This window comes from Eulemur rufifrons, chromosome 3 (assembly GCF_041146395.1).
Source record: "Eulemur rufifrons isolate Redbay chromosome 3, OSU_ERuf_1, whole genome shotgun sequence".
NCBI lineage: Eukaryota > Metazoa > Chordata > Mammalia > Primates > Lemuridae > Eulemur > Eulemur rufifrons.
In genome coordinates this window covers 94,453,862-94,471,573 of record NC_090985.1, presented here as the reverse complement: position 1 = coordinate 94,471,573, position 17,712 = coordinate 94,453,862, and the positions used below count along the sequence as shown (strand labels likewise).

Genomic DNA, 17,712 nt, shown 5'->3' with positions numbered 1-17,712 from the left:
ATTCCAAGAAGAAACAATGTACTGATCAGTGAATTGATTAGCATGGAGCTGCCCATTCACTAAGCCGCTGTTCTGCTTACTGTTGACAGGGTGACTCTCATTGCATGTATGCCTGAAATTCAAATGATATTAGAAATTTTTTAAAGTGGCATTACTGCTGGCAGAAGATTTTGTAAAGTTAGTTTGAAGTTATAATTTGTGAGAGTAAACCAGATATTCAGTGCTCTGACTCATTCAAAGAACATTGTTAACTTATCAGCTTTGCTTACTAAAGGATGGGAAATCAAGTGACTGGTAGAGTAGTAGCAGGAAGGGACCAGAGTGGGGGAGGGGGGTTACACTCCATAAGGGAATTGAAGGTGGCGCTTTTCCAAGTGATGAAATGTGTCCAGGGATAGTGGCTGAAGTGGAGTGGGGATTAAATTCATTGGAGTCAAAGCAGCCAATGAACTCTGAAGGAAAGGTATTTTACAAAACTAATTAGTATGCATTTTGAATTTAAATTCTATACAGATAATGTCAGGGTACCAAATAAAGACAAGAAATGCTGTAAGTATGCTGAAGTCACTGAGAAAGGCAGGAAGCTGTCCTAGGAAGCAATATATGGTGGTGGCAAACACAGGATATAATACTTTTAAGTCGATGCTATGGACTTGGAGACCTGCAGAATCATTGAGAAGAGCTGGGGCAGCTGGGCGGGGGAAATGTTCATCTGCTAAGTAAAGACCAATGTAACTGTTGAAATTGATGCTGATTTCAAGATAGTGGAAGATGAGAACATATTGATGAACAATGTACTATTATATAGATTAAAAACTAATTTATCGTTAAATGAAAATAATCCATAAACTTTATAGGCTAATGTTTAAACAGACATAGTATATTAAAAGTATTTTTAAATTTGAGCCATACAATATCCTTGAGTACAAATTCTGATTATGATAAAGAAGAGTTTTAGAAAAGACTCCATGAAAAAAATAAATGGTGTCAAATAGTGGTTTTCAACTATGTAAGATCCATTGACTCTTTTTTGTAATAAGTATTTTGTAACATCATCTATACGATCCTCAAAGAAGAACATATAGATGATATCTACCTGTGTATGTTATTTCCCAAAATATTGATATAGTATTCTACGTTAAATATATTGAAGAAATAAAGGAAAGTAATTTATCATAAAATGATACATATTTTAATTTATGAATGCTCAGGTATGACCACACCAGGAGACATAAGTAGTCAGATAATTTGCACCTGTATGCAGTCCAGTACTTCTCAGGTAAAAATGACAGGTCTAAAAGCAATGGTGAAGTGTGTGAAGTTGTAAGTTTAATTACTACAAGTGGCATTGCATTCAAAGTTCCAAACCAACTGTAGTCTTACCTCAGTTTCCGTGATAGTGCATTCGTGGAAATTTCAACATATGTTAATACAGTAGGCCCCAAAATATATTTTGCTTATTTGTAAGACAGAATTAGGTTTTAGGCTCAGACATTATAAACAGTGTTGTCATCCATGTGAGTCCCTGGAGGGCACTTGGCAATTCTGTGGAACCCAAGCCAAGTCTTCATCGTGTGAGACGAATCCCCTGGTGCAGTGCATCTTACATCCCCTGCCCCTGACACTGACGGCAGTGCTGTCGTGAATCACCCGGCGAGTGGATCAATTTTCAGAACTTTCTCCAGGGAGTTTAGAAATAAATACCCACATTAACCGTTTATCCTCATAGAAATTGTCCAGTGCTAATTTAGGTATAAACTGCTGTCTTATAATTTAACTTTTTAAATGTCAGAAGTACTCCAAGATGACCAACAACCAAAAACATCCCTATGCTGAAAACCTCTAAGGAATAATGGGAGGTAATTTAAAGAAAGAAAGATCTACAAGGACTAATCAGTCTTCATGGAAATTTTTATATTTTATAATTTAAGCAAAACTTGCTGTTTTCCAGTGTAGTTCATGACTTGATTACAGTCATCTCAGCAGTGTAATTTTTGAAAAACTTAATTAAAACCTTTTTTCCCTCTTTTTAAAAGAGAGATTCCCCTGGAGCTTCAACGCCTGGTTCATGGTGGCCAAGTGAATTTGGATATGGAAGATCATCAGGATCAAGAATACATAAAACCTAGATTGAGGTTCAAGGCTTTTAGTGGAGAAGGGCAAAAACTTGGAAGGTAAAAATCCTAAAATGAGAAAAATATTTGTCTTCGTTCAATGTGAATTTTCTTTGATAATAAAAAGAGCAAAATGACCTGTGAAGTAAAAACTGATATATGGACAATAAAGACCTTGCGGGTGCAAATAGATATAAAAATCTGGTAATAATATTAGTAGATAATACTTAGATAGCAATTACCATGATCCTGGCCCTCTAAGCAATTTGCATGCGTTATCTCAATCTTCACAACTCTGATGTAGATAGTGTTATTACACCATTTTGCAGATGCAATAATTTGCCCAAGGTGATTGAGCTAAGAAATAACCGGCATGTGGGATTCAAACCCGGAAACTCTGGCCCCAGAGTTTGTGCTTTTTACCACTATGCCATATGCCTCTTTCAGGTTACCTAGTTTCAAAAGGAAATATTGTAAAGCATTGTTAAGATTTTAAAAAATGGGTATCTTATATCACAACTTTAAGCATGTGTGTCTGCCATAAGTAATTATTAGGCTCTTGCAGCAGGAGCAATGTGCTTAGCTTTTCGATAGTTTTTAAGCAAACTCTTTCTGCATGTTATGGAAGCCCAATATGTAAAACACATGTAAAACCCGAGTTCTTCTGATTGTAGGTGAAGGAAAGAATTGTCTGAGACATTTCCAAAAAACCCTAAGACTTTGAAAAACACAACTTAAAAACCAATGTATATGACAGAATATTTGAGTTGACTCCTTTATAATTACTATGGCTTAACATAATCTTCATAAATCTTGTAAAATATGTTGGTAAAGGTCACCTTCCACTTGTCCACATATTATTGCAGGTGATATGGAATTGCTGTGTTGGCAATGTTTCCAGTGTGCCCCTTTGTGCATTCTTTGTTCCTTTTTATGTGATTCCTTCCCTTCCAACTCCTTTCCAATTGCCTTGTGCACACTGGTTTTCTATTCCCCTCTCATTTCTCAAAATAGGGAAGACTTCAGTATCAGCTTTTTATACTTGTCTTTGCTATCTCTAGTCTCCCTTTCTGTATCCTTTTCTCCTGATGAGACTGATTCCTGGGATATAGAGGGAATACAGGAATATGTGTTGACCTGGTTTTTTTAGGACCCAAACCCTTCAGTGCCCAATCACAGGTCTATTTGGAAATTTTCTCTCCTCATCTCTTTCCTGCCAACACCTGTCAGGCTTCTCTTGAATTGTGCTATTTCCTCCCTCCTCTGATTATGAGATATTTATAATAGAGAGATTTATAAGATAGTTGTAAGATATTTATATTTATAAGATATTTAAATAAGAAATTTTAAGATATACATATAAATATATGCATGCATTTAATTTTCTAGCACCTCTCATTTTTATTTAATATTTGTTGAGATTCTGATTTTGAGTTAGAATACAGATAAAATGTCTAGTCATCTCTTTGCTATGTACATATTCTTTCTCTATTTAAATTTATGGCCAAGAATTAATTTTAGAATGCACATCTTTGTCATTAGAAGTCTAGTAAATCTAGAATTGGAATTGAAGGTAGTGTAAAAGAAAGACAGCTGAGAAGAGCCAGTGATTATGATCTGTAAATTCACTTCATGAAAATAAGGATATTATCTGATGATAGTATCTCACAAAGGCCAGTCTTTTTTCTTATAAAGCAAATAGCTAGAGAAAAATGACGGAAAAGAAAGAAGAAACTGAAGAAAAGAGTGACAGAGATCAGTGGTGATAATGCCATGTTAATTACTAGCCATTTTAATCAGGAATTTGATTCTAGAAAACAATCTATTGCTAGTTTAAGTAGTAAGGGGTTTCTTACAGGGTCCTGGGTAGTTTATAGAATTTCTGGAAGAGATAGCAAACTAAGCTTTCCTTAGGAGAAACAAACAAAATAGAAGAATGTTCTAGAGAAAACACCTTGTATCCCACCCCATTCCAAATCAGGTAGTCAGTGCCCACAAAGCTAGGGACCAAATACTAGAATGTTCTGTCATAGAAGAACCACTGTCTTCACCACCTTGGTAACCAGAAGAACTTCATAGCTTCCACTTCACAAATATATACTTTCACTATGCAAATAATATTTGCTTGGCGGGAAGGTAGAGTCATATAAAATCCTAGCTGCAAGGGAGTCTGCGAAACGTAGTCTTTAGAACTTCTAGCTTCTAGTGTATAGGAAAGTTACACTAGAAGATTAGTGTGGTAGTGTTAGCCTATATGAACATGAACCCAAATGTTGAATAAGCAAATATCATGTTCTTTTAAAAAGTGAAGAATTGCATAGAACACTTTATATTAAGGATTTACATTAAGAAACTTATTAAAATAAAAATTTTAAAGTTAACATTGATCTGTGTAAAAAGTTGCTTTCTAAAATTGCTCATTTCTCAAGGGTTCCAGACGACTAATTTACTGAACAGAGAAATAAAAATAATCAAGTAAAATAGAAATGGGAATAATCTATTGTCTTCTATAAAGGGCAGTCTAGATGGAAACTAACTTAATTTTTTATTGTAATATACAAGCTATTATGGGACAAACTTAAATACATTAAAAATATTACCCAATACCCTCACATAATATAACAGAAGCAAGCAAATCATAGATGTAAAACTGCAAATTTATAATTGTAGTTCAAACTGTATTATTGAATAAAAATTAACTTGGTAAGCTAGGGTAGAGCCCGACAAGGAAAAGACCTAGAAATCACAGAATCATTTTTGATAGGCAGGACTACCAAGTAGACATTCACTGTAGGCTTTTGAGCTGCCATGTATAATGATAAAAATCATGATTTGAAGCACATTTCTGCTTAAGAACAGTTGCTCCCTGTTCATCATACTGTTCATTCCAAAAGGTTGTGCTGGCCACTCCCACTCACCTGAGGTTTGACCTTGTCTTGGTCCCTGAACCCCTCATGGCTCTTTTCTCTAAAGCTTAACAGCCCCTTCCTTCCTGCCTTTCCTTCCCTCTCTTATCCCAGCTCTTCGGCAGCCCCTCACCTGACTGCAGCCTTAGCCATGCTGGGCAGGCCATGCTGGCCTCCTCCAGTCTTCCAGGGCTGACCGCCATGCTCCCTGCTTCTCTAAGCCCCAGATGCTACCCCTGCCCTCCCTCTCAAAAGATTTCTTTGCTTCCAGCTTCACTGAGAAAATAAAGCCTGACAGGAATTAACTTTCTTAATATGTTTCCCTCAGCCTCCAAGTTTACTAATAACTGTATCCATCTTTCCTTAAGTTTGGAGAAGAAGTTGTTTTCCCTCCTGTCTGAGGCAATTATAGCCCACATCCTTTCTTCCCGTTTGCCTAGAAACCTTGTTTTATCAATTAATTTAAAAAACACATCCCTGTGTTAGGCATGCCGAACTGTTGGCACAGTAAAACAGGTTGGCAGTGCAATTATTTAAGCTCTCAATTCCTAACTTGAACAAAATTCTTAATATCTGGTCATTTATTATAAATCATCATCTTCTCCCTTTTCATATCTTTATCATTTATATTCTCAAATAGGTTCTAAAATCTGTCAGGAAATAGGTAAAGAAAGGGGAAGTGTTAGTACTAAGTACCACTTAATTTTACTAATTTATCATATATACTCGGAGAGAAACTTTTTGAATGGGCGTAAGAGTCATAATGAGTTAGATTTGCATTGGACTAAAGCCCAAATGCTCATAGAACTTTTATACTAATAAATATGTTGATATATTTCTTTTTAGTCAAGAGGAGATAATTTATAGGAAGCAATCTAGATCTCAGTATTCAAGAGAATAAACATAAGACTATCAAAGAGTCCCTCAAGATGACTGAGAGAATATTAAGATTTTATGACTGTAAAGAATTTGGCTAGGCCAGCACATGGCTTACACCTATCATTCCAGCACTTTGGGAGGTAGAGGATTGCTTGAAGCCAGGAGTTTGAGACTAGCCTGGGCAACAGAACAAAACTCCATCTACAAAATTTTTTTTAAAATTAGCTGGGCATGGTGGTGCATACCTGTAGTACCAGCTACTTAGGAGGCTGAGGTGGGAGGATCACTTGAGCCCAGGAGTTCAAGACCACACTGAGCTATGATCACACCACTATATTCTGGCCTGGGCAACAAAGTGAGAACCCACTTCTAATAAAAAGAAAGAGGCAGGGGGCAGGGGAGGAGCGAGGGAGGGAGGTGGATTCGGCTGAATTTGTTATAATCTTTTAACCAAAAGAACACTATTTTTGACATTCACTTTTGACTTACACTGACTCATCATCCTGGTAGATGTTAGAAGGTACTAAGAAAGCAATGCTTGAGGTCACTAGTAATCAAAGTCAAATGGTAAAATTCTATCAGATAAGCTTCATTATAAATTGATCACCATGCTTAAAATTTTTTCCTTGCTTATAACTTAAGAGTTATTTCTCTTTTGCAGTAACTACAATCAGATGTTTTTAAGTAGTATTAGCCAAGTTGAAATTAAATGAATAGTGCTGATACGTGCAAAATAGCAGGCACCTGTTGAAGCACTGTGATTTAGGTACTATATCGAGGACTTACTGGTATAATATACCTTCATAACATGATATTATTCCACTCATTTTATAAATGATAGAGCTGGGATTGATGTACTCACGGAAGTCTGCACAGCTGACATAGCTAGGATTTGAAACCAAGTCTGTCTGTGCTCTTAATCATTCTTTGAGATTAATTCAGAGTTGTTCAGATTTCTAACTAAAGAAACTGCTGTGCTAAACAGTCTGATGAAATTTCAAAGAGATAAAGGAGGAAAGGATGCAAAGTTAGGTTTTTGAGAGAGATTGGAGAAACTAAATCACAATCATAGGATCCAAAGTAATTTTTATATGATAAAAGAGGTTAAAAGAAGTATAGGAGATGCAAATGAAGCCATGTTCTTGCTAGTCCAAAAGTCATGTGGGGATCACTTGAGAATCAACTGTAGATCTAAGTGTCTTCATTTTGTCCTGTGTCTTATGTATTCAGATTTGTGTTCTAATTCTTTAATTCTTCTTTCTTAGCCTTACACCTGAAATAGTCAGTACACCTTCCTCCCCGGAAGAGGAGGATAAATCAATACTTAATGCAGTTGTTCTCATTGATGATTCCGTGCCAACAACAAAAATTCAAATCAGGTTAGCAGATGGAAGTCGTTTGATACAAAGATTCAATAGTACACACAGGTAAACTTCTTTACTGGCAAAGTGTTCAGTTTGCTGTTATATGCCAAGTGTCTCGTCTTAGTAAAAGTGTATCTGACCCGAGTAATGAAGTATATGATATTCTTTAGATATACTTTGAAGTTTTTGACAGAAGAAAAATTTTTAAAAGGATAATAGCTATATATAAGAAGTGAAATACATGGTATTTAAATGATCTCTGTAAACCATCCAAATACTAATACAAATTCAGATATCACACAAAAATAAAGAGCTATAGTTTTGCATTGTTGGTAAAACTATATGAAGTAAAATCAGATTTACCTTAATATAGTAAAAGCTTATTTGGACCTTACTTAAAAATTTATGATAATTCTGATTGGGATTAACATTCTGTGTAGCAAATTCTTTGTAATAGAAATGTATAGTGTTGGGCCGGGCGCGGTGGCTCACGCCTGTAATCCTAGCACTCTGGGAGGCCGAGGTGGGCGGATCGTTTGAGCTCAGGAGTTCGAGACCAGCCTGAGCAAGAGCGAGACCCCACCTCTACCAAAAATAGAAAGAAATTATATGGACAGCTAAAAATATATATAGAAAAAATTAGCCGGGCATGGTGGCGCATGCCTGTAGTCCCAGCTACTCGGGAGGCTGAGACAGGAGGATCGCTTGAGCTCAGGAGTTTGAGGTTGCTGTGAGCTAGGCTGACGCCACGGCACTCACTCTAGCCTGGGCAACAGAGTGAGACTCTGTCTCAAAAAAAAAAAAAAAAAAAAAGAAATGTATAGTGTAAGTAAAGCTTAATTGTTCTCTTGTCAGGTTCTACAGATAAACTTTTAAATGTCCTTTAACATGTACTTGTGCGTAGACATTTGTTGTTCTCATATTATTTGCATTTGTTCATTGAGTAAGACCCTAAAGGATACATTGATGATCCTAGTTGAGTTACTATGTATATGTGACAATAATTTTTTTTAAATTATTCTCATGACTTAACACTTTTCATAGTTATTGACTCACCTTGCCACAGGCCAATCATAGTTATCTTTTTTCTGGATCATATGCTGCTAACATATTTTACACTTTGAAAAAAGTAGGACCTGCCCTTTCAGTATAGCAGCATTGTTACACTTATTTTATGCATTACTCACCTGAAGATTGTATATGTTTTACACTAAATGTTATGCACACTCCAGAGTTAATCCTTACAATTTTACCTTCAAGCTAAGGTAAATTCTTCCATTGAAATAATGTATATTAAAGTGTTATAACACTTATAAGAGTTAAAATTGTGTGATTTTTATTATCTAATTTTAGCTAAAAAAAACTTACATGAAAATATGGTTCTTTGTGTCACAAATTATTTTTATTTTATTTCTTCAGGATTCTGGATGTCCGAGACTTTATTGTACAGTCCCGTCCTGAATTTGCAACTCTTGACTTTATTCTTGTGACTTCATTTCCAAATAAAGAGCTAACAGATGAAAGCCTGACACTACAAGAAGCAGATATTCTTAATACTGTGATACTCCAGCAACTGAAATAATACTGTCCTTACATGCAGTAGCATGTGGGAATAGATAATGTGCCATGTTAATAAGGAAAATACTTCCAGCATTAAAAACAACCAGGTTATTTTTATTATTTTTACAGATGAATTTTGGCCACATGCATTCCTTGGCTTGTGGCGCCCTTCTTCCATCTTAAAAGCCAGCACCATTGCATCTCTCTGACCCTTTTGTGATCACGTCTCTCTGGCAACAGCCAGAAAAGGTTCTCTGCTTTTAAGGACTCATATGGTTAGGTTGGGCCCACTGGATAATACAGGATTATCTCCCTATTTTAAGATCTGTAGTAACTTTAATCACATCTGCAAAGTCCCTTTTACCATTTAAGGTTACACAGAGGTTTGGGGATTAGGGCATGAACAGTTTAGGGGGGACATTATTCTGCCTGACTACCACAGTCCACTCCCTGTCCCAAAGATTCACATCTAACAAAGGTGCTCAAGTCTCAACCCATTATAGCGTCAACTCGAAGTCTAAGATCTTGTCAGAAGCTCACTAACTCAAAAGTCCCAAATCTCATCATTTACATCATCTAAATTAAGCGTGGGAGAGGATCTGGGTATGATGCCTGGGTCGTAATTCCTGTCTATGCACCTGTAGACTTACAAAACAAGTTATCTGCTCCCAAATATGATGGCAGGGCAAGCATAGAATAACAGTTACATACATTCCTGTTCAAAAAGCAGAAAATAGAATGAAAAAAGGAGCCACCAGCACCAATGAATTTACAAATCCAGCCAGTCACACTTAACTAGGTTTTAAGGCCTGAGGTTGACCTTCCTTGGCTCCCAGCTCAGTTCTCTGGGCTTGTGACTCCATCTCAGAGTCGTCTTTCCTTTTTTCACAAAAGGCACATGCTTGTAGCTGAGTAGTTTTGTCAGCTTGTTTCTTTTTCCATTCTCCATACCTTGCAGTTAAAGTTGGCAGTGTTTCTGCTGGTGTAACGTTGTCAGGGAACTTGTGGGTCTCCTGTGTATGTCATGGGGATTCACGCCATTGCACAGGAGTCTCCTCACGTATCTTTCCCGGATACACCTATCTCTATTTTTTACTTTTTCTAACGTAGCGGAGAGAATTTATGATTCACACCCTTAATGTCTTCAAAGAGCCTTTTGTGTGACTGAATTATCAGACCTTTTGATCCTTCTGAGGTATTAGCAAAAGGTGGTACAGCCATATCCTGTCTGTTTCTCTAAAGCAGGCATTCCTGACCTTGAATCTCTTAATTTTCGTGTCTTTTGCTCTTTGGGTAGGCTGAGAATTTCCCAAATCATCAAGTCCTAGTTTCTTTATATTTAACATTTCTTCCCCCAACTTACCTATCTCCTTTCACATTTTACTATAATCAGCAAGAAGAAGGCAGGCTGTACCTTCCACAGTGTGCTTGAAACTGTCCTCAGCTAAATATTAAGTTTATCACTTACAAATTCTGCTTTCCATATAACTGCAAGACACAATTCAGTTAAACTTTTTGTCACTATGTAACAAGGATCCCTTTCTTCCAGTTTTCCAATAACATATTCCTCATTTTCTTCTAAGCCCTCAACAGCAGCACCTTTAATGTTGTTATTTTGTGATGATTTAGGTATTCTCGGTGGCAATTTTGGTAGTCTCTACCATGCTCCTCACTTCCTTCAAGCCCTCGCCGGCATTCCCATTCCATACTTCTGCTAACAGTCTGTTTACGTCAGTGTAGGTCCTTTCTCTCATGCCCCTCACAATACTTCCAGCCTCTACCCACTGCCCCGTTCCAGAGCCACTTCTCCATTTTCAGGTATTTGTTACAGCAGCACCCCACTGCCAGGTATCTAGAAAAGTCTTTTTTACCTTCGCATGCCAATTAACTTGAATGTGCTGCTAGGGGATTTGGAATCCACCTTTCTCCAGGTGGATATTTCTCTGGTTATTTCAAAGAGGTGAATTTACATGTGCTAGGGTTTTTAATACTGAGAATGCTTCCAGAACTGCCACAAGATAAAAGTGTCGATCCCACTACTGCAAGGAAGAATTTTTCTCAGTGTCATAATAGAAAGAAGGTCATTCCTAGGTCTTCCCCTCAGAATAGGAAGTCCTGCTCCTTTCCACGTATTAAAAACAACTTGGACAATACGTAACAGCTCCAACTCAGAAAGATCACCAGGGGTAAACTACCTTTGCATGAGGCAAAATCATCTTCATAAGGAAACGATTTCTAGACAGAAATGACTGTTTTAAATAAAAGGGCATTGTCCTGTTTTGGATTAACAAAGCAGGAAAGAAATTAACCAAACATTGTAAAATTATTTGAAATTTTCTTGTTTTTGTCAATTAAATGGAGTGCCTATAGATGCCCGTACAAAAACAACTGCCATTTTTGTATATAGTAGTCTTCCAAAATATAGAGATTTACATTAGGAGGGAGAATTAAATTAAACATCCAGGAGGGATGAACAGTACTTTCATACTTGCTACAGTGTTTTGCTTCATTGAGAGTCATTTTCCTGAATTATTTTTACTACTGTGGTCGTTGTAACTGTTAAAATTTATAATCATCTCAAAAAATAGTATGTCACAATGAGCAGTTAGACAACCATGTGTGAAATCAGTCATTTCGCATGATGTATATAATGAAAAAGTTTAAAGTGTCTGTTTACCAATAAAGAATGTTTTCATTGAAACTCATCAAAATATTTTTCAAAATTTCTTTGATTTGTGGTTTTGAGTGGCTGAATAGATTATTTTAAACATGAGTAACACTTCTTGTGGTTGAATTTCCTTTGGTGCACATTTTTTGGGGGCAGAGAAGGAACTGAAGGAATGTTATCTCAGTTTCCCATTGCTGTTTCTGTTTTTATTCTACCCAAATGAAAAAGTTCGGGGGCTGCTTTGCCACAGTGGATTTCTGAAAATCTTGTCACATGTGTTATTATAAAGTATGTAGTGTTTGTACCTGAAGAGTTTATGTCCCCAATCAGTAGTAAAAATTAATATATATGTGGCCGATGTTGTCATAAATGCTAAGAAAGTTTCTATAATCATTTAAAAAGCTGTTTTGTTGGTTGGTTGGTTTTTTGGTTTTTCTGCTACAGAATCTTGCTCTGTCACCCAGACTAGAATGTAAAGTTTTTAATTAAAGTATCTTCTAACTCCAATTAAATGGAGCCCCAAGCAGGGCATGGTGGCTCACGCCTGTAATCCTAGCACTTTGGGAGTCCGAGGAGGGAGGATTGCTTGAATCCAGAAGTTTGAGACCAGCCTGAGCAACAGAGCCAGACCCCATCTTTACAAAAAATAGAAAAATTAGTCAGGAGTGGTGGTGTTGACCTGCAGTCCCAGCTGCTCGGGAGATTGAGGTAGGAGGATCACTTGAGCCTAGGAGTTCAGAGCTATGATGACAACACTGCACTCTAGCCTAGTCAACAGAACGAGATCCTGTCTCAAAAAAAAAAAAAAGCCCCAATACATATGTATAACAATGTGTATATATGTGTGTGTGTTGTATAGTATGTGAAAATAGCATGTGTAGCCTGGAACTAATAACTAGCTTTAATCCTCTTAGTTTAATAGTTTTGCCTCTTTGAAATTTATAGCTATGACCTGCGGGCCTGAGGACGGGGAGGGAAGGAAGAAACTTAGAAAGTTTAAACTTGATGACTTACTTGCCTTTAGATAAATGTTTCTATATGAAGCAGAGACATTCCGGATCATTCTAGACCTCTGCTACCTTAAAATTTCCTTTGAGTTCTGTAGTTGATCTCATGTGCCTTCATTGGCACAATTCAAAGTACAGCTAGTCAAATTGAAAGCTACAGGGAAAGAATGCTAGTAAGTCACTGTTGGGTTGATTGTATGGCAAGACTTCCTGCTTTCTTTGGAGGGCCTGCTAAGCAAGTAACTCAGCGGGTACTTAAAGATGTCACATGTAATTAACAAATACAGTACTTTTTCTGTTGGTTTGTTATTGAATTAAGGTATGTGTGTTAATTAGGGAACATTAAAAGAGGGCTAAGAGATTAAAGGTGTGGGGCAACTGCCATTTTTTTCCTAACAAAATTCTCTTTTTTGTCCTTTTTACCTCCTTCAGTTTACATTGGCTTGGAAGTACTGTTTAAAATGGCTTACATTTAGTGTAAACCATATTTAAACCACCAGTCACTTTTCTCACTTTAACTTTGAGAATAGAAGAGTATTTAATATAAGTATATTCTTTTTATTTTGTGCCTTTGTATTGAATTTTTGTTTATTTCCTTATCTACCTGGGGTACCTTTCAATGTACTTTTAAATATCTTCCGTATTTTATTCTGCATTTTTATCTTTATGGGGAAGGCTTGTTTCTTCAAATGTTAATGGATTTTATCATTGGGAAAAGCTTGTTTCTTCAGTGTTAACAGATTTTATCATTTTTATCGTAGGATCAGGAATGGTAAAAACTATAATTTTTAGTTTTCCATGAGAATCTATGTTGATTAAAAAGTAAGAAGTATAAATACTACAGATACTCATGCCATCAGTAGGCTTGAAAGTGAAAGTGTGAGCTAGTTGAGTACAGGTGAAGTCCTGCTCTCAGTGGCCTGGGAGTTGCGACTGTGCCTTTGAGTATGGAAGGTAGTGGGATAAAGTAACATCTTACAGAGCTGTTGGTCCTTTCTACAGATTGATACCAGGTTCAACGGTCTATGGGATGAGGTGGTCATTTTTATTAACATGGTAAAATTATATGCAAATACCATGTTTTGCATATTTATAAAATGCGATAATAGTAAGGTTATGAGAGGTTTTTTCCTTCTTGAAAACCTATTATAAATATTTATAATGTAAGTAGATGTCAGTGTTTGAAATAGTGTGTTCATTAGTGTTTTATGGCCACTCAAACTAATCTGACTTTATATTCTTTAATAGTAAGTACGTGTATGATTCAGTAAGTAGCACATCTCTTAGGAATAACTACTGGGTTTATCATTTGTTGAGGGCCTACTAACAGCAGAGTCCTGTATTTGCAGGCAGCATGTTGCTTACAGTAAATGACGCTCTGTCACACAGTCCTGCATTCTGACCTCAGCTTAATAACTGTAATTTCTGCAGAGAGACCTGCCTTTATGCCTCAATCTAAAGTCAACCCTTGTCTTTCTCAGTCACTTTACCCCACTTGCCGTGGCGTTAGCAATACCTGGTAGCTTCTTGTTCATTTGTTTAACCTGCATTGTCCCTTCCCATTCCCCCAGACTGTCAGAGAGTTCCACAACAGCAGGAACGTTGTGTCCCTAGAGCCTAGAACAGTATCTTACCCACAGGAGTCACTCACTAGATGGGTAAAAAGTAATAAATGAGCAAATGAAGAATAGAATCCTCTGGACCTTGGAAGACTATATGCATTAATGTTTTAAAAATGAGGAAATTCAGAAGAGCCCACAAAGTTGATGCTGGTGATAGAAAATGTATGTTTTGATTGGATTTAAAAGGAGAAAAAAAGTGTTCTAGAAGAAGGGCAGTCTCGGTTCATTTCTGGGAGTGATGTACTTTAGCTTTAAGTGAAGTGTCCTTGGCAGTTCCCATGGTAGAAATGAAGTGGAAACGCATAAGGTCCGGAACCAAGAGGAAGACAAAGCCTCATGTATAGCGAAATGCTGTTTTATTTTGAACATCTGGGTGCAGATGGGTGGATGCCAAAGAGTGTCCATCCCAAGGGAGGGGAGAAAGTCTTGGGTTTTATAGAGGGTTTTTCTCCGGAGCATGAGTAACACCTGCAGAGATAGGGGAGGTGGGTAGCTTTGTCCTCATCATGGGGGATAGGAATGCCGGTGGCTGCAGCTGCCCGTGGTTAAATTTACAACCTCCTCGGACTCTCCAGACTCCTGTGGCTTTTGTTTCAAAGGCTTTATGATATTTTTTGGGTTCTCTAAGTAAACCTAACAAAAGGTTAAGGAATGCACATACGAGGACCTGTGGGGAATACCTATGATTTTCTGAATCCCAGTAGTATTAATAGTAGGTGCTATGATTTTATAATGGAAGTTTGGAGACGAGGAAGAACACTGTTCTACGAAGACATCGTGGAAACCCCTCAACCTGTTAAGTGACTCTTGCTACTCAAAAACAACCAGAGATTTGCTGGTCACTTGTCATGTAATTTGATTACTTATAGTATGATTTTTTGAGTAGATTTTATCTTTATAGCTTCATATATATTAAATAATGCAGGCTATATAGTCCTAGCCTGAATAATGGTCATTATTCAATTTATTTTATTAAATTAATCTCATATAACGAATTTAACATTTTAAGCCATTGGAGTTTTGTTTTAGAATGCAATGCCTCATCCCTATTTGTTACTTGACTACTGATACCCCTAAAACGTGAAAGAGGAGTTAATGAGACTTAATCACAATAAATTGGGAGTGTGCTAAAATACATGTAATACCTTTTTTTTTAATTGAAAAACTGCAGAAAATCAGATAATACTAGAGGCTTTAATTATGTGGCACTCATGCTTCTGAAATCAAACCAATTCGAGTAGCTGTTGTTGACTTTGGCTACACATTCAATTTGGCTGAACTTACAAAGAAAAATTCTCACTTGTCATTATATATCATTCTTGTTCTCTAAATTAATTATTCAATCTTCCACACAAGCAGAAATGACCTGAAGCTGCAGATTTCCAAATAACCTTTATAAACAGACAAGGATATCTGCAAACATGCATGAGATTCAATGTTCTTCTTGGAATTATTTTCAGAAAGAAAATGATAAAACTCTCTTAATTTAGATATTCCTTAATAGTACCCTTTTATATATGTTAAAATATGCAACCAGTACTTAATTTCCATAGGTTTCTTTTTTTGATGTATTATAAATACAAATCTTAAGTATATATGATATGTAATTTGTCACTAAAGCTTATAAGAGATCAGGAGTTCTCTAGATGCAGTACTTGAAATGAATTACTTTTTAGCACAGGACTGTGTCCACAGGCATCTTAATCCTTTTGTTTTAGATGTAATGGAAATGGCAAAGAGGCTTGGTTGGTTTCCAGGCCACGCTGGTGCCTCAGAGAGTGTCTGGCATCTGTTAGTTTGACCTGGCCTCCTCAGATGCAGAGGACCACTGGATGACTCACAAACTATTTTTCCCTTTCTCTAAATTAGCTTTTAAATTAAGAGGATACACCTTAATCTGTTAATGAAAATTACAAAACTATAAAAGATGGTTTCATTTCTAGAAGATTTCAAATTCATGACTTAAATTTTTGTATTTCCAAATAGGTCCCCTAATTCCACTTTTATAGATCGTTTGCCAATCAAAGCTAAGATTTTACTTAAATAATTATATTTAAATGTATGTAAAAGTATGTTTGATTATCTCGTTATGCTTCCTGCTATAGGCAATAATAGTGCTTTTACTCATTATGTGTGTGCCAAAGTATCTAAAAATCTTCATACTATATGCATGTAGGGGTGGAGGTAGTGATGTTTTTTGTTTTGTTCATAGACCTCTAAATCTCCAACCAATACATAAACTTTCACTTCCGTTCTTATTTCTCCTCCCTTTTTCTTCTTGGGCTCGCTTTTCTCTTTGTTGTCTATATACTTCTAAATATCACTTCCAAAACTTTATGACTCACTGGGCACTCTCCTTGGAACAGTGAGTTCTTCACCCCAACACGTGTTGGGAGAAGAGCCGAGTGCGGGGGACCTCTGGCTGCAGGGCCGAGGTAGAGCACAACAGCTCCCATGACTCTCACTCGTGGGCTGGAAGAGCAAAGCTGTAGGACACAGACGTAGCTTTTGTCAGGATCATTTTGATATATAAAATTACATTTGTACTGGTGCCAGTTCAACTGCCAGATAAAATATTTGTTTATTGAATGATTCTCGACCAAGTCCTTTTAAGTGTATTCTGAATGGCTGGTTGAATGTTTTAACATACAAAGATCAGTTTACATCCAACACTTTGGGTAGCTAATTTGTAAATAGAGATATATCTATAAATACCAACAACTTAAAATCCTTTATAAACGTAAATCTGAAATATCACTACTATGACATCACTTGATGTGTAGCTTTCTCCCCATGCGTTATTTCATGTGGCCTTCACCAGAACCCTGGGAGATAAACAGAATAAATGTTATCTCTATTATTTTCATGGATAAAAGTTAAGTGATGTGAAGAATCACATTGTGAGTAGAGATGAAGTCAGTGTCTCCTTACACTTGGTGGGGTTCAGTTTCCACTGTCCTGTGGTTTTGGGTAACAAACATTCTTAATGTAACTGGCAGTACATACAGAGAACTGGGATATTCATTTTATAAATTATTATAAAAGGATAAGTAGTTTTCTGAAGGATATTCAGCAAATATGGTGAGTATTCAGCATATTAAGTAATTCTCTGAAGGATATTCAGCAAACAGATAATTTTTGGCTTCACTGCCAAAAACATCCTCAGATGAAATGTTAATTTATGCAGATTTGGTAATTTTGGCTCTATTTAACTCATGCATGGAGCATTATAATGCATTTCAATTTTATTATTTTTTTCCTCAGTGTTTCCTGTTTTGCTTTGTTTTCAAACCTATCCTAGCAACTTTATCACATCAAGAATGATGTGGCAGAAAAAGCAGAGTATTTGAAAACCTCTGGCACTAATTATATAAGAATATTATGTGTTTTCTTTAACTGGAGATATGAATATCATATTCTTTTTTTACATTGATCCTAGTGCAAGAATCTGGTATTCTTATTCAGTGGTAAGCCAGAAAAGAGATTACTGCATCAGATAGCATCAGTTGACAGCAGTAAGAAACATCAAAAGTATCATTGTTTATTACATTTTCACTTCTTTGACAATATGACTTGGATCTTATACAACAAC

At 36.5% G+C, this 17,712-nt stretch overlaps 1 protein-coding gene across 2 annotated transcripts in view; it reads left to right on the top strand.

Moving 5' to 3' along the window:
- Positions 1–11,413, top strand: part of UBXN2B (UBX domain protein 2B) — a 36,961-nt gene extending 25,548 nt beyond the window's left edge. The window contains exons 6-8 of one of the 2 annotated variants that reach the window (XM_069466485.1): positions 2,037–2,174; positions 7,165–7,326; positions 8,683–11,413. In XM_069466485.1, the coding sequence (XP_069322586.1) occupies positions 2,037–2,174; positions 7,165–7,326; positions 8,683–8,845 (463 nt within the window). In that variant the 3' untranslated portion in view covers positions 8,846–11,413. Of the gene's footprint in view, positions 1–89; positions 294–2,036; positions 2,175–7,164; positions 7,327–8,682 lie in introns of those variants that run through there. The other variant, XM_069466486.1, reaches the window with a different exon arrangement.
- The last annotated feature ends 6,299 nt before the right edge of the window (positions 11,414–17,712 follow it).